At 30.5% G+C, this 20,094-nt stretch overlaps 3 protein-coding genes across 7 annotated transcripts; 2 read left to right on the forward strand and 1 right to left on the reverse strand.

Annotated features, from left to right (window-relative positions):
• Positions 1-232: 232 nt before the first annotated feature.
• LOC126763110 (protein KRTCAP2 homolog) lies at positions 233-1,103 on the reverse strand. Its single transcript, XM_050480335.1, has 3 exons — positions 990-1,103; positions 622-925; positions 233-566 (listed from the first exon to the last, which is right to left on the reverse strand). The coding sequence occupies exons 1-3, from the start codon at positions 991-993 to the stop codon at positions 443-445; spliced, it is 432 nt and encodes a 143-aa protein (XP_050336292.1). The 5' UTR covers positions 994-1,103; the 3' UTR covers positions 233-442.
• On the forward strand, positions 851-17,845 carry LOC126763005 (protein kinase C). Of its 5 annotated transcripts, XM_050480189.1 has the most exons (15): positions 1,494-1,651; positions 2,772-3,507; positions 3,579-3,777; positions 4,093-4,286; positions 4,349-4,406; positions 4,466-4,578; positions 4,727-4,800; positions 5,480-5,511; positions 7,837-7,907; positions 7,987-8,274; positions 8,343-8,756; positions 9,416-9,643; positions 9,753-10,005; positions 10,070-10,209; positions 10,287-17,845. In XM_050480189.1, the coding sequence occupies exons 3-15, from the start codon at positions 3,624-3,626 to the stop codon at positions 10,446-10,448; spliced, it is 2,181 nt and encodes a 726-aa protein (XP_050336146.1). In that variant the 5' UTR covers positions 1,494-1,651; positions 2,772-3,507; positions 3,579-3,623; the 3' UTR covers positions 10,449-17,845. The 5 variants fall into 5 exon arrangements, with proteins under 5 accessions (XP_050336129.1, XP_050336146.1, XP_050336120.1 ...); XM_050480172.1 differs by lacking the exon at positions 1,494-1,651 and adding an exon at positions 851-933 and having other exon boundaries at positions 2,772-3,777; XM_050480163.1 differs by having other exon boundaries at positions 2,772-3,777.
• Positions 17,846-18,572: 727 nt separating this feature from the next.
• On the forward strand, positions 18,573-20,062 carry LOC126763092 (ras-related GTP-binding protein A). The gene is made up of 5 exons (XM_050480300.1): positions 18,573-18,668; positions 18,733-18,881; positions 18,953-19,170; positions 19,226-19,392; positions 19,460-20,062. Exons 2-5 carry the CDS (start codon positions 18,770-18,772, stop codon positions 19,890-19,892), a joined length of 930 nt encoding a protein of 309 aa, XP_050336257.1. The 5' UTR covers positions 18,573-18,668; positions 18,733-18,769; the 3' UTR covers positions 19,893-20,062.
• The last annotated feature ends 32 nt before the right edge of the window (positions 20,063-20,094 follow it).

Consider the following 20,094-nt stretch of genomic DNA (forward strand, 5'->3'; position numbering starts at 1 on the left):
TTTGCCGTTGCCTAACGAAATAAACCGTCATTCTAATTGTATATACCGTTCCCACGGCAGTGGGGTTTACTTAACCGGAACGGATTCGGATTTTTTTATCCAGCAAAGGACTGTCAACGCGGCACAATTCTGCCGCTACAACTAATTGAATATAAGTTAAGTCATATTCCATTAGAAGCAGCTGATTACACAAAGTAGAATACGTGATTTCCTAAATAAAAGATTCTATATGTCCATGAATGTCTTTTTTATATATATTTATTTAAATACAGAGCTAAAGAGCAATCGATAAATAAGATAATTCATTTCGGATTAAAAATATGTATCTGGATTTGCGCACAGTTGGAGTAGGGTGATAAAATCATTGCTCATATACACAAATTTATACATTTATAAATCATTGCATAATATTTCGAATTATTCTGGGATTTGTGGCCAACACTTATTTGTTTTTCTTGCCTCCACCACGTCGAATGGGAATTTGATCCGTTGCAATTGAGCCTTTGTTGTGGTATTTATTTGAAATGCGATTTACAAAATATAAAGCACAGATGCAGAAGAAAACACTGAAATTTTAATAATATAAATGTTTGTCATATAATAATTAGCGTGAATACATACCAAGTAGTAGCACAAACACGATGAACCACACCGGATGCAACAGTCGCCAAAGTAAGGCAAGTAACAATTTCTGGTATAAATTTTGCTTGAAAATCATTACCAAATACAAGCATTTCCATATTCGAAACAGCCGTTAGGGCAAAGACAAAAAGCCACGAACCAATGAAGCCCCCAACGATTGTATTCATTTGAGTAGCTGTGATCCAACTGGAGTAAAAGCGCATAGTTGCAAATATCACCAAACTCAGTATACAGGAAATCACGGTCGAAACGAGATTACTGCTCCCACTCTTTGTTTCCGCACCTGATTTAGTGAGTATAAGGAAAAAAATTAACATCAGCAATAATTTAATGTTTAAAGGGCTTACTCATTTTTGTAATTATATTTGAACTTTTATTAATTCTTGAGAGTAGAACAGAAAATGTCTACGTTGAAATTTACCAAAAGCCGACACAAATTCCACTAAAAAATCAACAAACCACAGGGATGTATTTGCAGAAGCAGAATGTGGACCGCATTACATATGTCCGACAGAGTCCGTATAACAAAATTTGGTTTCCTCTTGTGCAAGTAATGACCCATAAAATCATACCTCGTTACATTATGCTTTAGAATGATATTAAATAAATATTTAAATTCATTTAAAATGGGTGGTACTTAAAGTTGCTCATCATATCTATATTTACATAATGAGATATGGTAAATAAATTAAATATTAATTATGTAGTCGAGATGTTGAAATAATAATATACATTTTTCGATATGCAATGTGGCAGCATTCAATTAATACAGGTAAACAGATGTTTGTTGCATAGAAAGCTCCACATGCATACCTGTTATAAGCTCCAATTCAATGGAAATATCAATTCCATTCATTGTGCTTTACTACACATTCGTTGAAAATCCAAAATCCATAGATGTGAAGAAAATTTGTGTATTTCATATTCAAAATTAAGTTTGTAGAGTGTCATAGAAACTAATATATACAAAAATAAGCACAAGTCCCTCATTAAGTGAAATACCAATGAGGTAATAAACTTTTGAATGAATTGTGCTGATAGTTGTGTTGAAAATGTGAAAATTTTTAGACAAATTTTATCAAGATATTTGCCATTTTCTGCTTCTTTCTGTACCCATTTTCCTCATATCGTGTATACCCCTCTCTTTGTGCAAATAATAAGAAGAAAAAGTTCTCCGTTGGAAAAGTCTTCCATTGCGAATTATAAAATTTGCGCTGGAATTTGTATTTGTGTGAAAAGGCAGCAGAAGTGAGCTAAATAAGAGATGTTGAGAAAATAAGAGTAAGATGAGATGATAATATAATTTCATACTTCCAAAACTTGAAATTTACTTAAAATTTAAAAAACACTCACAAAAAATATATTTAATGTGAAAAAATGTTTAATGTGTGTATAGGAAAATATTTAAATATTATTAGTGGAAGAAAAATAGATGAAACCGTGAAGTTGAAAAATTAAATTATTTAAACTAGTATAGTACCATTTATTACTGTGGGATTTGTTTCAAATGTGCAAACTATCAATATGATAATAAATATTGAGTAAGGGAATGTGTGAGTAAATCACTACGCGCGTAAATAGGATGGGGAATTGGAAGTACGAGTATAATTCCTTCCGTTCTTTTTTCACTATGCTACCTATTGCTTTCTAATATACCAACAATAGAAACACCAAAGAAGAAGAACGTCAAAACTTTTAGAAGGCAGCTAATAAACCAGAAAGAAAACTTGCTACATGAATATCTAGTTCTCAGTCAATCAAGTTATCAAGAGCAAAAATAAGGCCAACAAACAAGACACCAAAGTATATGATAAAATGTAGAGACTGAGAAATACTAAGTATAGCAAATCTGGCTACAAAAGAACGAAGGAACACATGTACACACATATCTATAAACAATATACATTGGAATTTAGTTCTTTAGCAAATAGGTCCCAGACTCAAGAAAGAATTACAATTAACAATATTAAAATCAAAAATGCAATAACAAAAACACAGTAGCGAAAAATCCATTAAACGGAAGTTAATTTTTTTATTAAAAAAAGTCACTTCAGATTTATGCACAGAGAGAGGAATATGCTAAAACCCAACAGTTCACTAATTAATATGTATGTACATATGTCTTTTAGCAAATTCGAACTACAGCAACAATAATTGTGTATCAAAACACCATGATTTAATTCATTCATAACTACATAACAGAAAAAAAAATTATTAAAATATTTATACGAGAAGTGTTGCGAAAGGCGAACTTGAATTGACATTAAATGGGCGAAGTGCGCAACAATAGCACAAACGAACTAAAGCAACAACGACGACAGTATCATCAGCTGCAGAGGCATAAACATAAATGTGTAATTAGTTGAATTACACACACACGCACACAATAGAAAAATAAAATAATTTTTAAAAATTTAATGTTTTTGGAAGTTAACAGGACTACTATTTAAAGTGAATAAGCAAAAAGTGCATAATAAAGTAAAAGCGAAACATTTACCGCAACAAAAAAGTAGTTAAAAGCATTCATTTCAGGAAAATAGTATAATTTAGTAAATTTTGCAGACCGAAAAACGTTGAATAAACATTGTTGATCGTGTACCCAAAGGCGCACGCGCCCACTAATTTACACGTTAACAGCTAAATATTATTGCAAGTGTGCGTGTGTGTGTTTATATAGAAAGCTGTTCGAGCACACATTGGATTTCCGTCTCAGCTATAGTCATCTGTACAATCGCATAATCAGTTGCAAGAGTGACCAATTTCAAAATCCATACTACGTATTAATTTATGACGAAATATGCGTTATATTTAAAAAAAATTTAACCAAATCATTTTGGAAGTGAACAAACGCGTCTTCTAGTCAAAGTGAGCAGAATCCCAAAATTTTCGTTTCGACATCAACACCGTTCCCTCACTAACGCATAAATCTTCTACAGTCCATTTATCCTTACTGAAGCATTTGAATTAATATTACACACGCGATGTTTACTGGAAAATTACAACTAAAAGTGTGTGAGGCGATCGGTTTGCGACCAACCGACTTTCAAAAGCGCCACAATTTGACATTTGGAAAATTAGCAGATGATCAACCAATCGATCCTTATATTTCCATTGATGTTGATGATAATCATTTTGGTAAGAGTAATATAGTAATTTAGTTTCTACAAGCATTTGTTGTGGATTTTTTATTTAAGTTACATATTTAACCCGCAATATTTATTATATTTTTTTCTGCATTAAGTTTTAGTGCTCTGAAAAAGAAATTATTATCTCTTAGTCATTATATAATATATAATCGTAATATAAATCGCAATTGAAATAAAAAAAAAAAAGCAGAACGAAAAAGTAGTAGTTAAAAACAATGAAAGAAATATTTTTTTTTTTTTTAATAAATTGTTTGATTTTAACCTACAATTAAAACATCAATTTTATATTTTGAATTTTTGTTAGATCGCTCGACAACGCGGCCGAAAACATTTGATCCGATATGGAATGAACAATTCATACACGATGTGACTAATGCAAAGAACATTAACTTGACGGTATTTCACGATGCAGCACTTCCACCTGATGACTTTGTTGCCAATTGCCAAATACCTTTCGAAGATATTATGCAAAATGAAGCAGGTGTGCTTGATCTATGGGTAAGCATTATTATGCGTGCAACTATCTTTTCTTATTTAGTTTAACTATATTTACATTACAGGTGAACTTAGAGCCACAGGGTAAACTACATATTATAATCGAATTGAAGGACCGAGTTGGTATGTATTTTGCCAATTTATTTAATTAATTATTACTATTTTAATAGATATAATAATAGATTCGAATAAAGATGTGGCTGAAGTGGTTCAGGCGGTCACCCAAAACAAGGAATTCAAAGAACGCGCTGGATTCAATCGTCGACGCGGTGCAATGAGGCGACGTGTTCATCAGGTTAGATCATCAGTGAACAAGATAGAAGTGTTATTAGTTTTATTTTTTATAGTTGTTGTAAAGAAAGATTCACTAATTACGAAGTTGAAAATTTAATTGTTCAGCTAAAATAAATTAAATTATTTGTATATATACATATATTTATTAGGTAAATGGACATAAATTTATGGCAACTTTTCTGCGACAGCCGACTTTTTGTTCACATTGCCGCGAATTTATTTGGTAAGTGTATATGCTTAGCTTGATAAAAATAAAATCGAAATATTCAAAATCACACAATCATCCTGCTACAACTCTCATACCTTTTTATTTGTATATTCATACCAGTGAATAACTATATTGCTCTTACTTTTCACATTTTGGTTATTGAAGTATCATTGATAATTTAATTTGATCACTTTACCTTTAATATTTTTTATTATCCTCTTTTCACAACTATTTAGTATGTTAGAATGTATTTTGGGTAAAATTAGGAAATACTTTGAATAATTACATTTATATTTTAGTTGGTATTCTTATATTAAATGTTTTATGTTTTATTTGTTTGGTGAGAACATTTATATATGCATTTGGGTGTACTTTGGAGCAGATATACAAATTTATGAGTTTCGCTTCTAGTGACATATAATAGTTCATTCTCTGCTTTTTCATTTTTTCATCCGGTTGCAGAGTAATAATTTGTACCTTATTTTTAATTACGGGAAATATGAACTGCTTAATTGATATACATATATATTTTTTCAGTATTTACTTTCACTTCTGATTTAATACTGCGGGTTTTGCGTTTATGGCTCATTTTATCTATTTGATCAGTTTTTTTTTTTTTATTTTTGTACATCATCTCTTAATATTAATCTATATTCACATATATACAAGCTACGGAAATTTTTTGCCTTTGCAGGGGAATTGGTAAACAAGGCTATCAATGTCAAGGTATGTGTTCACATGCAGCAACAACAACAACTACATACCCGGTATTCGTACTCGTAATTGCATTTGTACTCGTTTTCCAAACTTTAAACAAAAATAACCAAAAGGAATCATTCGTTGAGTCTCGAAAAAATTCTCACATAGAACTTACATCTTACATCGTCACACACAAATATGAACATACATACAAGCAATAAATACTTAAATTCACTTATAAACACGTATTTACAAAAAAAATAGATAAATAAAAGTTGCCTTGCATTTCTAGTTGATAACTAAATATGTACGTATGTATGTGTTTGCTACATTCAAGCATAACAATCAGCTATTACACAAACATCTCATGCCCATATTCCTACATAAATACTACATATCCTTTACATGCATAATATTTTAGGCCACTCTACTCAAATTGAATGTTGATGGTGTTGATTTTCATTGTTCGCTGCTCAAGCTAGCTATATAAAAATCCGTTGCTTTCTACTTATTATTATTTGTATATATGTACATACATACGCACATAAATTGTAAATTTCACCTGTTATTGCTTTTGCATTTTTGCAACTCTTACTATTTTCCTGTTGACACTTTTGTTTTTTGATCCACCTGCTGAGTGACCTGCACTGTTGTCTAGGCATATTGTTGTTGTTGCTATAGTCGGTGTAGTTTTGCATTCAATCAATTTAATCATTAACCAACAGTCAATCAAACAACCAAACGTGCCAATCAACTAAGAAAACAAATGATAAACCACCATTTATTTATTAGATCCCAATGGCTTCATCTACCCCTGTCTCTATGTATATTTATTTTCATTTATTACATGTATTTTAGTTGCACTTTCATTGATGTTTCTTATAAACGTTTCTATTATTATGTAAATGCATATTGCTTTGTTTTATAAAATTAATTTATTCTACAAACATAATAAAATTGCTTTAATGTCGTGTCCTATTCATATAATCACATTTTTTTATATATATAGTATGTACACACATTTTTATTTCTAATTAAATACAGACATAAAATCATATAGCTTAATTTGTGCTTGTTTATTGATAACTTGATAAGAAAATAACGTCTTAAACAATGTCATTTACTGTAAAATTTATTGAAATTGAAATTTTATACAATTAAATTATTGTGTTGTTATAGGAAAATATGTACAATAGTAAAAAAATGTTATGCGCCTGCAGGTATGCTCTATTTTGTTCATTGCAAAAGAGTCATGTCTCAGAGCCGATATTACTGTTATATGAAACGTTATGCAGTTAAATGTTTTATAAGGCATTGCTACATAACATAACGTTCTAAGCTATCCAAGGGAGACTCCTTTTAGGATCGACCTCTGTACCTAACCTCAACTGTACCTCAGAAAAGTTTTGGAAAGCTGTATACATTTTTGCCTGTTAGAATTGAGTTGGAAAGCAGGAATGGCATTATTTTTAATGCATCGTGTTTTTTAAGCAAGCATACTCCTTTTATCACTGACAACAGTAGTTCATAGTGCGTTGCTTTTCAAGTCCTTTTTGATACAATTAATAAAATGTATATACTTACATATAGATATTATAGAACCGAATTGTTTACACATCATTTTGCAAAGTTAAGTGTTTGCATTTTATAGTTTTAAATTTTCGCTCGTTTTTACTAACAAAATACATACATATACTTATGTGCAGTAATAATGCAGCTCACACATTTTTGCATATAAGTGGTAAATTTTGTGTTTTAAATGTATAATGGTTGTTTTACCATATATAACGGTTGCAATTTATCAAGCCACAAATGGAAAATAAACTTAGCACAAAACAAATTAACAATATTACTTGAAAATTGTTTTTATCTACTACATCAGCACACATATTAAAATAAAAGTGTTAAAAGAACCCAACTAGGCTGTAAATTGGAAATCACAATATTAATAAAAACTAAGCATAAAAAATATATATTTTAATGAAATTATTAATTGAATTTTTGCTAAAAAAAACCAAAAACTTTCACATTTTGTAATTACTATCAAAAATAATACTAATATTTCATAATAATAAATTGAAAGCATTCCAAATTTATGTTTACCTATGGAGGCTTTGTAAAATGCCTTTCGAAAAGAGAATAAAGCAGCCTATTTGCGTGTTTTTGTAATCGAATCGATTAATTACTATAAATAGCAAAATGTGTGTAATATGTACAAAAAGTGTCCGATAACAACTACTCATAAATGTACAATATAGTTTTGTCATCATATCTCCTCCAATTTAACCTATACATTAAGCATTTTCTTTAAAGTTATTACTATATATATTTTTATTGCATTCACCATTTTAGTGTGCACCTGTGTTGTACATAAGAGATGCCATAGCTCCGTGGTCACCAAATGTCCAGGCATGCGCGAAGAGGTAATTAATAAAATTCCATCCGATTTTCTAAATACACAGCAATCTTATCACTAACGCATTTTCTTGATGACTTCTACAGCAAAACACCATGGAAATGGCACCAGCTGGTCAACGTTTCAATGTGAATGTGCCGCATCGCTTTTTAATGCATAATTATAAACGTTTTACTTTTTGCGATCACTGCGGTTCACTCTTGTATGGTCTGATTAAGCAGGGTCTACAGTGTACCCAATGTAATATGAATGTGCATAAGCGCTGCCAAAAGAATGTGGCCAATACCTGTGGCATAAATACAAAAGAAATGGCCGAAATACTCAGTTCGTTGGGCATTTCGCCGGATAAGCAGGGGCAACCACGCCGTTCCAAGGTCTGTGATGCATTCTAGTTGCACACAAATATTTATAAATAATACTTTTTTTTTTTTTTTTTTTGCAGTATTTAAATCAACCAGGCGGTGATGATAATTATAGTTTGAGCGATCGTAGCGATCAGGGTACGGAAAGCAGCACTTCCACACGAAGTTCGATGATATCGGAACGTTCGGTTTCAAGCGCTTCGACTGCCATGACCGGACTCAGCGCCATTACAGGGCAATATTTTGATTCTCGTCCAGGAAAGACTTCATTGTCGGATTTTAATTTCATCAAGGTATTGGGTAAAGGCTCATTCGGCAAAGTAATGCTGGCCGAAAAAAAGGACACCGAAGAGATTTATGCGATTAAGGTGTTGAAAAAAGATGCCATTATACAAGACGACGATGTTGATTGCACAATGACGGAGAAACGTATACTGGCATTGGCCGCCAATCATCCATTTTTGACAGCATTACACTCCTGTTTTCAGACTAAGGTGCGTACCTGAAAATCCCCGGGCTTTTAATAAGTATTTGCTAACTACAAAAAAATTTTAAATATTAGGCAAAAAATAATGTGACTATGTTCGAAAGCATAATTTATCTGTAAGAGAACGAAATGAATATATACACAAAACAAAAATCGTTTTACGTATAAAGAAACAGTTTCCAAAGATATTTATATTATAATAAGGGCTGCAAAGCACTACAAATTCAATGGTTCGAACCACACAGAAAATACTCTTACCAGTTCGAGAACTGATTTATGAGTATCTCTGAACCACGGCCATCGATTTTGTTCACGGTTCGGTTTAAAATCTGTAAAAAGAGGTGGTTCAGTTTAATTTAATCAATATATTAAATAGAACCCATCTCTTTGGATAATTTTAAAAATTTACTATAATACGTACTTCACAAGGTTAAGGTATTCTATCTGCATATTTCCTGCATATATATTTTCATGTTTTTTTTTTATTATAATATCAAAAGCAGCCGTTCCAATGAGCTTTTCAGAAGGGAGGCTGCGAATAAAAGGCGGCTTTAATAATTGCACTAGCATTTTTTCTGTTGTCCTTTGAAAGTTTAGTCTTAGTGACTTATATATTTTACTAATATTATATATTTATACACATTCGATATTTTATTGCGTTTTCAGGATCGTCTATTCTTCGTTATGGAGTATGTGAATGGTGGTGATTTGATGTTTCAAATACAGAAGGCACGCCGCTTCGAGGCCGCTCGTGCTGCTTTCTATGCCGCTGAAGTAACGTTGGCTCTCCAATTTTTACACTCCCATGGTGTTATTTATCGCGATTTAAAACTGGATAATATCCTTTTAGATCAGGAGGGGCACTGCAAACTGGCCGATTTCGGCATGTGCAAGGTAATTCGCTTGAATTCCAGTTTCACTAACGTCCGATATTCATTTGAATTATATAATTATTGTAATAATTGTTGCAAACAATTAATTTTATATAACCTTTCATATGTAGGAGGGTATTATGAATGGTGTTTTAACAACCACATTTTGTGGCACTCCCGATTATATCGCGCCTGAGATACTAAAAGAGCAAGAATATGGAGCGTCCGTCGATTGGTGGGCGCTCGGTGTGCTCATGTACGAAATGATGGCCGGTCAACCACCGTTCGAGGCTGACAACGAGGATGAATTATTCGATTCAATTATGCACGACGACGTATTGTATCCGGTTTGGTTGTCTAGAGAAGCTGTATCCATTTTAAAAGGTATTAATTGAGCAAAATAGCTGGATTATATTTTTATATTTTTTTTTATAAATTTTTTTCCAAGGATTCCTAACGAAAAACCCCGAAACCCGTCTGGGGTGCTCTGGCGATGAGAACGAGATACGTAGACATCCATTTTTCGGTAAATTAGATTGGGATGAACTAGAAAAGCGTAATATTAAACCACCTTTTAGACCAAAAATGGTATACAACAATTGAAAAATATTCTAAAATTTTTTTTATAATTGCAATTTGTTTTTGTTTATATCTCACTAAAATAGAAAAATCCTCGGGATGCCACCAATTTCGACACAGAGTTCACGAAAGAGGAACCAGTACTCACACCGGTTCCCAACGATGTTATACGCTGCATTAACCAAGATGAATTTGCTGGATTCTCATTTGTCAATCCGAAATTTGGACCAGAGCGTAAAGTATTTTAAGTCGGTTTTTTAATGGGCACGCGCCCGAAGGGTTAAACTTTTATGGGAAAAAGCTAAGAAACAATGCAAAACTCTTGCAAATTCAAGAAAGCGACGAAAACTACTACTACTATTGTGTTTGTTCTTTTTTTATAATGTGTACGTATACACTCGAACATACACACATGTACACAGAATGTCACACAAAGGGCCGCCAGTTGGAACAAATTTATTTATTTTTTTACTTTAATTATTTTTAATTTATGACGACATGGATTGCATGAGAAAAATGTATATGTGTGAATACCTGTGTGCTATATTGTTTATGCTGTTAATTAATGTGCAGCTACGATTTTTAAAATTGAAATTCGCGAAAAGTGAAGTAAAATGAAAAACAAATATGCTTATATTGTTAACGCAACAAACTCTACTCGTAGTATTCGTTAGGCAAATAATTAAATCTAATAACCAATAACCTTAGGACATTTGGTTGAAAATAACAAAAACAATACAATAACGTGCAGGAAACAGTGGTATGTAGAAAATATGAAAACAAATAACCAGGAAATAACTGATAACAAACAAAAAAAAAATATTAACAATTTGCTAACTTGTGTTTAGACATCATTGAATATAAAGCGTGATACTAACATTGTATTATTTTTAAAATTACTGGCCATCAAAGGATTGTAAATAAAATACTTCCTTTTTAAGAATAAAGTCACAGCTTAAGCATTAGCAAAAAGAAGCACTTTTCGTTTAGCCAACTGAAACCACTTAAGCTTCCACCAAAGATTTTAAAAATTGTTGCGGTTTTTCATGCTCATTGGCTAATGGATACATACTAGCATTACTGCTAATGTGTAGATTGTGTATTATTTAAATATTGCTTAAATTAAAGGAAGCAAAAAAGAGATCACATTTTCCAATCGAATTACTAACGTCAAATATTTTTTATTTCCATAAATTTAATCTACAAAATTTTGTGTAACCTGTTATGCTCTTGAAACATTTTGTAGAGAGTATTAATAAAAATGTTATGCTTTGAATTTATATATTTTTTTGTTTCAACAAAAGGAGAGGTCTATTTTTTCCAATGTTCATAAACGATTTTCGATGACGAATAATTTTAAAATTATTAATGAAAACGCGTTCTAATTCCATAAATTTTTTTTTTTTTATAAAACGTCTTCATTTCAATTGAATTGAATTGGCCAACGGTGGTTGAAATAAAAATTAAATAGATAATCATATATTTTTTCAGATAAATATAAAAATTCGCAATTAGCCACATGTTTTTAGTGCAAGTTTGTTTTTATACATCCATACATTCATATCTGTATATATATATGTATATTTTGTACTTAAATGTATATATGTATGTATATGTATGAATGCATGTATAACGACGTATTGAGAATTCGCTAACAAATAATGAGCATAAGCTGCTTGCCTTGCATTATAATATTGGTTACGTTCATGCTTATGTGTTGATAAACATTCAACGAAATGCATTTTAGTTAATGTAATTATTTTGTTTTACTTATTATTGTTAATTGATGTTGTTTTCAATTCTATAAAACATCGAATGTTAAGTATCATTCATCAATCTAGTCAAAATGAGTTTAAAAACGTACGCACATAGTAACACACAAAAACATGCATAAATGAGTAGATAATAATTGTTATGTAAATGCATTTGAAATACCTACATATTAGTTGAACAATTTAATTTATAATTTTAGTTCTTAAAATTGCAAAGATGAATTTAGTTTAGCTTATTATTATTATTTGTTTTTAATTATAAGTATTTCCATTGCTTTAAAAGCCATATGAACCAGTAGAATTTTTTTCATTAGTATTCTCAATTTATTACAACAACTTGTATTGCAAGAATATAGTGTACAACTGCAAACGTGACGAACGAAATTTGGTGAAATAAACTGCTTATCTCGAACATTTACTACTCTTTCTTATCGTAACATTGTAAATCTCGAAACGCGTGTCAAAATTCAACAAAATAATTATTTGTTGCCCCATAAGTTTACGCATAAATAAACGAAGAGTGTTGCAAACAGTCGAATTTATATGTATTTTATGCTTTTATTTCGTGCCATGGCGAAACACTCTCCGTCAATCAGTTTAAAAGCCTGCAAGTACTAAATTTGTTCAACTTTGAAATCAAAGATATGCAATTTTGTCAAATATTGTGTGAAAAATGTTTATTTGAGAATTGTTAGGGACGGCTTCTGCCTCGTTTATTATTTAAAAGCATTATTTAATCCGCAGCGTTTTTTGCGTTTATTTGTTGTTTTTATCTACAATTTGCTTTTTAATTAAAAGTAAGTAATTACTTTACAGTGGAATAGCTGGCAGCGCAATGTATTTTTTCAACTACATATATTTTAATGTAAATACGCACAAATATAAAATGAGTTGAATTTAAAAAAAAGTATTAAAATGATATTATCAATTGTTTGTTATCTTTTGGTGTATTTATAAAATACGGGCTAACAGTTTTTACCTAGTTTATTTTGTATATTCTAAGTACAATAAATAAAATTAAATATAAACTTTCAATTTTCCTCGCTTGCAAAGTCTTTTATAACTTTTTGTTGTAAAATGTAATCAAAATTATTTTAAAATTTGGTATGTATTGTAAAAATTACATTTGTATATTGTCCTTTAATTGGAGACAGCGAAACGAAATAGTATCACGGATAGCAAATTGTAATGCCAATAATAACAATGTTATTAATAGTTTAAATAAAGTTTGTGAACTGCAAATAACTCAATAAGTTTGCATGAAAAAAATAGTAAAAATAATATTAAAAGGTAAAAAGATAAAGATAAAAAACAAATAATGCAAAAAATATATTTAATTTTATATACGAAGCATTGTGTATTATACAAAATTCTCAAGAAAACGGTTCCAGCAAAACAAATATCATTATATAATATAACATAATGAAAGTGTTTTAAAAGCTATAGCTATGTTATTGAACATAATAAAAATGTATGCATAGACAACCACACTTATGCGTGTATATGTATATACATGCATATATCCATGTGCAAATATTTTAGCTGAGACAGAAAACAACCATTTAGAACCATTGTGTATGTTGCGTCAGCACCTACATTACACATTTATATGCCTATATAGAATAAAAACCAAACCGCAACAAAAAACTATTAAATGTTATGCAAAGAAACACTATTGGGCAGTTGAATTGAAACGCAACAAACCAAAAATTATAATGTATGTTATCTAATCAAAAACCTGTTTAACTAAAAACCGCCGTTTAGCGGTTATGAATTTTAGGTTTTAAAGAAAAAGTAAAACAAAATAAGTTAATGCTAATCAATAATATGATAATAAAATAACAAAAACCGACATAAACACAGCTAACAAGCGTGTGCGACGTATGGAAAACTGTATCTTCAAACGTCAAAAATGCATCAAAACAGAATATGTATAATTTAAAACCAAAGACTCAAAATAAATACAACAACTACTTGCATACACATTTAATTATATAATTTTATGTACAACATAGCAACATTATTGATAACATATAAATAAATAAAGAAAAATAGAATTACAAAAAATAAGTACTAAAAACAGAACAAAACCATTACTTCGCACATAAGCGGGTGGCGCAAATGTATTTCTACATTATATATATATGTATATAATTTATATATATGTATGTACTTATATATTTGCACTGATTCAGGTATGATACAGCATCTTAGGCATTGCAACGCTCTGCAAAGAATTTGCAATGGTTCAGGGATAATGCTATGGCATGATAGCATAAAAATTGTATATGTATATATATTTTTATTTTTATTTCATTACTCCAAATTTAGTTTCAATGCATAAAACCATAATCAGTTTAATAGATTTGGCATTTTAACGAACGCAGTGTATGTTATGTATATTGTGAGCGCAGTTCATTAATATTTCTATTAGTTGTTTTCGTGTACTTGGTGAGGGAGTTATACAGGTTATGACTATGTAGAGATATCACAAAAGATTGAAAGCTTTCTAAGCGCTTGTAAAATTCAAAAATAAAAACGGCATCATAATGAAGTGTTAGCAAAAAATAATAGTAATTAATGAGCCTAGCAGCATAGTAAGCCATTCTGAAAAGCGGAAATAAATACTAAAAATGCTCCAAATGATAAAAAACAAAGTTAGCAACATTTGTGTGCTAAAACTTAACACACGCACATACACAAGTAATTCATATGTTATATGTATATGCTAAAAGAACCAACCAAATATATGTAATAAGAAAAAATTAAGTTAAACGGTAATTGCGTAGATTGAACATATAGCCACGCTGAAAAGCAAAACAACAAAACAAAAATCTTAACAACCGATACTAGTAAATATAACATATACATACATACAAATATATGTGGTTTGAGGCAGTGAAAATTTGTAAAAATTCAATAAAAATGTAATGCAAATGAAACTCAATTGAAAAATGTTAAATAATTAGATTATTAGGTAGATAAAATGTGTTGATCGAAACAATATAAATAATTAACAATGAAAGTGAGAAAATCGTAAACAATTGTCATTGCCGCTTTCTATGTTTGACAATTATCTAAAAAAAATCGAGAAAAACCTGAAGCTTGAAAAACTTCTGCGCGCCGAAATGTATGCAAACATGATATTTTTTATGTATGTTTTCTATTGATTGCCTTTGAGTAATAAAATTCTATATTTTCAGAATTTAACACATTTCTAAATATGCTACATACATATATAAGTCAGATGATTTGAAACTTGTTGCTCCGTTTTTTGCGAAAAACTTTTGTTAATCACATTCAATGAAAAAACAAAAAAAAACAAAAAAAAAACAGTAAATTTATTTACTTCGAAATAGTTTTAGTTTGTTTTGGCAACACACAAACAATTTTAGCGAAAAGTTTTACAAACTCCGCCCTATTTCTATACGATAACATATCGCGTCAATATTATTAAATACATACATAAATAAATTTATACAAAGGTACCTTACATTAGCGATAGGGAAATATTAAACTGCGTTTTTTCGATACTCTGGGTTTGCTTTAAACAGCAATAAAAGTAACGGTGGAAATCAAAGAAAATTAATATCACTTCTTGAAAAAATTGCAATGTTGTGTATTAGTTTCAAAAGCGGGTTCTTTATCGTTTCTGTGATAAAGGAAAATAAACAACTTTTGAATTGCCCCAAAGATAAAGTTTGACTAAGCGATAATTTTTCATTGCGGCAAATGGAGCAGATTTTTTTAATAAATCAAAAAACAATTTTCCCTTTTATTTTTTATAAACAAATTCCACGGACACTGTCAAACCAAAGTTGACGTTTTAAAATCCACCTTCCAGTAAATAACACATTTTTTAAATTTATTGCATTTTTTTACATTTGTGTTTTGTACATCATTCCAATTTGATTCTTCAATTAGAGTGACGACATCATTTGGAACAAACCTCAAAAACGACATTATCGGTTGCTGTTTGTGTATTGTGCTAAATCTGGACATCAAACATTTTCCGTAAAATAACATAATTTCTATTTAGTGTTTTAAAAGATTGTTTGGATTTTTAACACAACAGTGCGCATTTGTGAGAAACTACATACATATACTAAAAAACATTTCGTACACACATACCTAAAAATTTTAACACATTTATTTTTGTACGCTCAGCTATGAAACTCTAAAACAAAATTGAGGGAATGAAGCAAGTTTAGTTAATTATTAGTTTTTCAAATAAAAAACAAATCGCTTATTACTCTAAAATTAATAATTGATTCAGAGAAAAATTGGAAAATTACTGACGAAACAGAATAAATGATAAAAAAGGAAAAAATGTAAAACTTTCAAAAAATAATTTAAAAAAAAAACTAAAAAAATCTTGCTGTTATATACTTAATTTCTATTATTTATTTGCATACATTTTAATATCTAGCTAAGAAGTCTGAGTGCAGACGTGAAAACTTTTGTTGCTCGTCATCGGCAACTTCTCTTTTGTCTTGCTCATTGTATTCATATGAGCAACTAATTGTAAATATTAATTCCGCACCGAGCACATGGTTGTGAACCATGGAAAAAATTTCAAAATGAAAATGAATGCCGAATTGCGTAACAGCGAACTGTTACGAATAAGTACACAAAACGTGCCGCCCGAGCCCGAGTAACTCGGTGTCATTCGTCTCTTCTCGTTGCCCCTCCAAAGCCCCTCCTACAAACTACGAGTTTCGGCAACAGAAGTCTCCTCGTATGAACCAGTTCTAACATAATACCATCATATTTACTTAACTATAAGCGCTATCATGTGCAAATAATTGCGAAAGTCACTTACTTTTCTATCACCAAAGCAGCATTAAAAATTTTTCATGTACCTTTGCCAACTGAAACAAAGAAACAATTAAGAAATATATAGAAAACTCGTACTATCCACTACTAAGAGTAAATACAATGCAACAAAGTAAAACAAAATTAAAAAAAATAATAAGTGCAATATAGAAAAAAAATTATAAATAAAGAACAAATAACATAGCAAAGTAACTTAGCCAACTGAGAAAATATATAATAAATATAAAACGTAATAATATAAACAGATACATACAAACATATATTTGAAGCAACCAGCTACACCGATACATTAAACGCGTATTCAATACGATCGAAAACAAAAATAACAAATTGAAAAACTAACTAGAACATAATAAACAACTAGGCAAATAAAATTTACGTAATTAAAAAAACATTGATTTAAAGCAAAGTAAACAGTATTCTATCAAAATGGGGCAATGCAAAGTAATACGCTTAATTATTTTCACAAATATCGTAACAGTTACACCATAACCATAAATTATTTTAAATATTCTTAATAATATTTTTTTGTTAAACTCAAAGTAAGTGCTTAATTAAACTACAATACGTCCACTTTTACGAAATTTACCCAGTCCTTCCAACATTCTTCCGCTTTTGTGAATTATTGAGTTATTATTAATTTTTTGTTTTGCTTTGACGCGACGTATTCGTTCATACATACAAAAATGTATTTTAACACAATGGTTTTTTTTATATCATAGCTAATTTGCATTGCCCAAAAAAGCTTGAATATAGAAATACTTATTGAAAGCATACTTACATATTTATAAAACATATAGTAAAATTATTGTATGTGAAGTATGACAAGCAAAATATAAATATAATTATAAAGTTAATGTTAAATTAAAATAGTCGAAAGTCAACAGTTGGTACATATGTAAAAAACATTAATGCAAAAAACCATATGCAGAGAGACACGTAAGACAAACATAATAATTAACAGAAACTGAATTATAACATGAATATGAAAATGACTACAAATAAAATATATAAAAATAAAAATACATGCATATGTATGTACTTGTGTATTCTTGTGATGAAAGGGAGAGAAGAAGTTAAAATCATCGAAATAAGAGGCGTTTTAAAAGACCACCAACTTTTTTGTCAATTAAAATCTCATTTCTAACTCTGTGCCTATTGGGGTAAAAATGTTAAATAACTCGCTTTCTTCCAGCGGTTTTAATGCACCAAACACCTTAAAAACGTAAAGACCTTTTGTTGACGAAATTGTTAAAAAGTCAAAATTTTACAACTCGTAAACTGCGTTATGCCGTTATTTAAACCGGAACAGTGCTGCACAATTTTAGCATTCTTTGCCGTAATCATTTAGAAAAAAAAATAAGTTGCCTATTTATAGGCGCGTTTTTTTCATATTCATGTAGAATTTCGTATTAAACATTTATTTCAGGAATTAAAAATAGAAATTGATAGATTGATTCGATGTTCCATACTACTATTCTCTACGAATATTGATCCTGAAAGCCAACTATTTATTAAATCACACATGAATTGCCCGACAGCGCTACCAGAGATTTCTGTTAAAATTTATATTGGTTTTACGAATGGACAAAACTAGCCGAAACCCTTATATGTAAGGACAGCTTAATCCTTTTTCAGTCATGTGGTTATTTAGTTACAACGTGTTTCCATGAAAACTATTTCAATGTGTTATACTTTCGGGTAGCCTTCACTTTCTGCAAAGAATATTTACGTTCCAAACTTCAAAAATATAACGTCTGAAATAAATTCCAATCAGCTGTTTAGGTGTGCAGCTGTCAAAACAAGTACCAAACATTTATCAGACCATTATCAGTGTAATTGGGCAATTTTGACAATTTGGTAAGTTTATTTATGGTATTAGTAACTATATTTGCAAAATAAGTTGTTTTTGTCTTCACCAAAGGTATATTCGTTCATAAAAGCTGAAAAAATAATTCAAAATGAAGAAAAAGGTACTGCTTATGGGCAAAAGCGGCTCAGGCAAAACCAGTATGCGTTCCATTATATTTGCAAACTACATAGCTCGAGACACGACGCGTTTGGGTGCGACCAGTAAGTAAAATGAACAGACGCCAGTAACAATTTGCCACTAATAAAAAGATGTTACAATATTCTACTTAAAGTTGACGTTGAGCACTCCCATGTACGGTTTCTGGGAAATCTCGTACTTAATTTATGGGATTGTGGCGGTCAGGAGGGCTTCATGCAACAATACTTCGCATCACAGAGAGATAACATTTTCCGAAATGTTGAAGTTCTCATATATGTATTTGATGTAGAGAGTCGTAACTTGGAACTAGATGTGCACTACTATCAATCATGTTTGGAAGCATTGTTACAGGTAGGCAGCTTGGATTTTGAAATAATCTCATTCGAAAAATATTGTTTTATTGAAGAATTCGCCGGAAGCAAAAATATTTTGTTTGATACATAAAATGGATTTAGTCGCTGAAGAACAACGAGAATCTTTGTTCAAAGAGCGCGAAGAGGATCTCATTAAGCTATCCAAACCGGGAAATGTTACCTGTTTCCGTACCAGTATTTGGGATGAAACATTATACAGGTAATATTAAACAGTAATTCAGTTTAAACTCAAATAACTTTAATATATATGGCATATTTATACATAGAGCTTGGTCCAGTATCGTCACCATGCTTATACCCAATGTGGCCGTATTGGAGAACTCTTTAACGCATTTCGCAAATGTTATTGAGGCCGACGAAGTGTTACTTTTCGAAAAGGCCACTTTTCTGGTTATTTCACATTGTCAGAGCAAAAAGAACCGCGATTCCCATCGTTTTGAGAAAGTCTCCAATATAATAAAACAATTTAAACTAAGCTGTTCGAAATTGGGCGCCAAGTTTCAATCGATGGAGGTACGTAATAGCGCCTTTGCAGCTTTCATAGATACCTTTACCAGCAATACATACGTAATGGTTGTCATGTCTGATCCAACAATACCTTCTGAAGCGACTTTAGTTAACATACGTAATGCGCGCAAATCTTTTGAAGAATTAGAGAATCCAAATAGCAACGCAATGAATCATCATCAGTATCACTGATATAGGATGTAAGTGCACTGCACTGTTAACGAGAGGATTTGAAATTGGGGCAAACAAGTGTGCAAATATGTACATTTTTTTGTGATTTTCCTTCATGGTAGAGAAAAGAAGTTTTGAAATTTAGATTTGTAAACATTTATAATAAAGCTTGATTCGTATTGGAGCTTAAATTAAGTGTATAGAATTGGATAGAATTGTACAT

The sequence above is a fragment of the Bactrocera neohumeralis genome, chromosome 2, assembly GCF_024586455.1.
Source record: "Bactrocera neohumeralis isolate Rockhampton chromosome 2, APGP_CSIRO_Bneo_wtdbg2-racon-allhic-juicebox.fasta_v2, whole genome shotgun sequence".
Lineage (NCBI taxonomy): Eukaryota > Metazoa > Arthropoda > Insecta > Diptera > Tephritidae > Bactrocera > Bactrocera neohumeralis.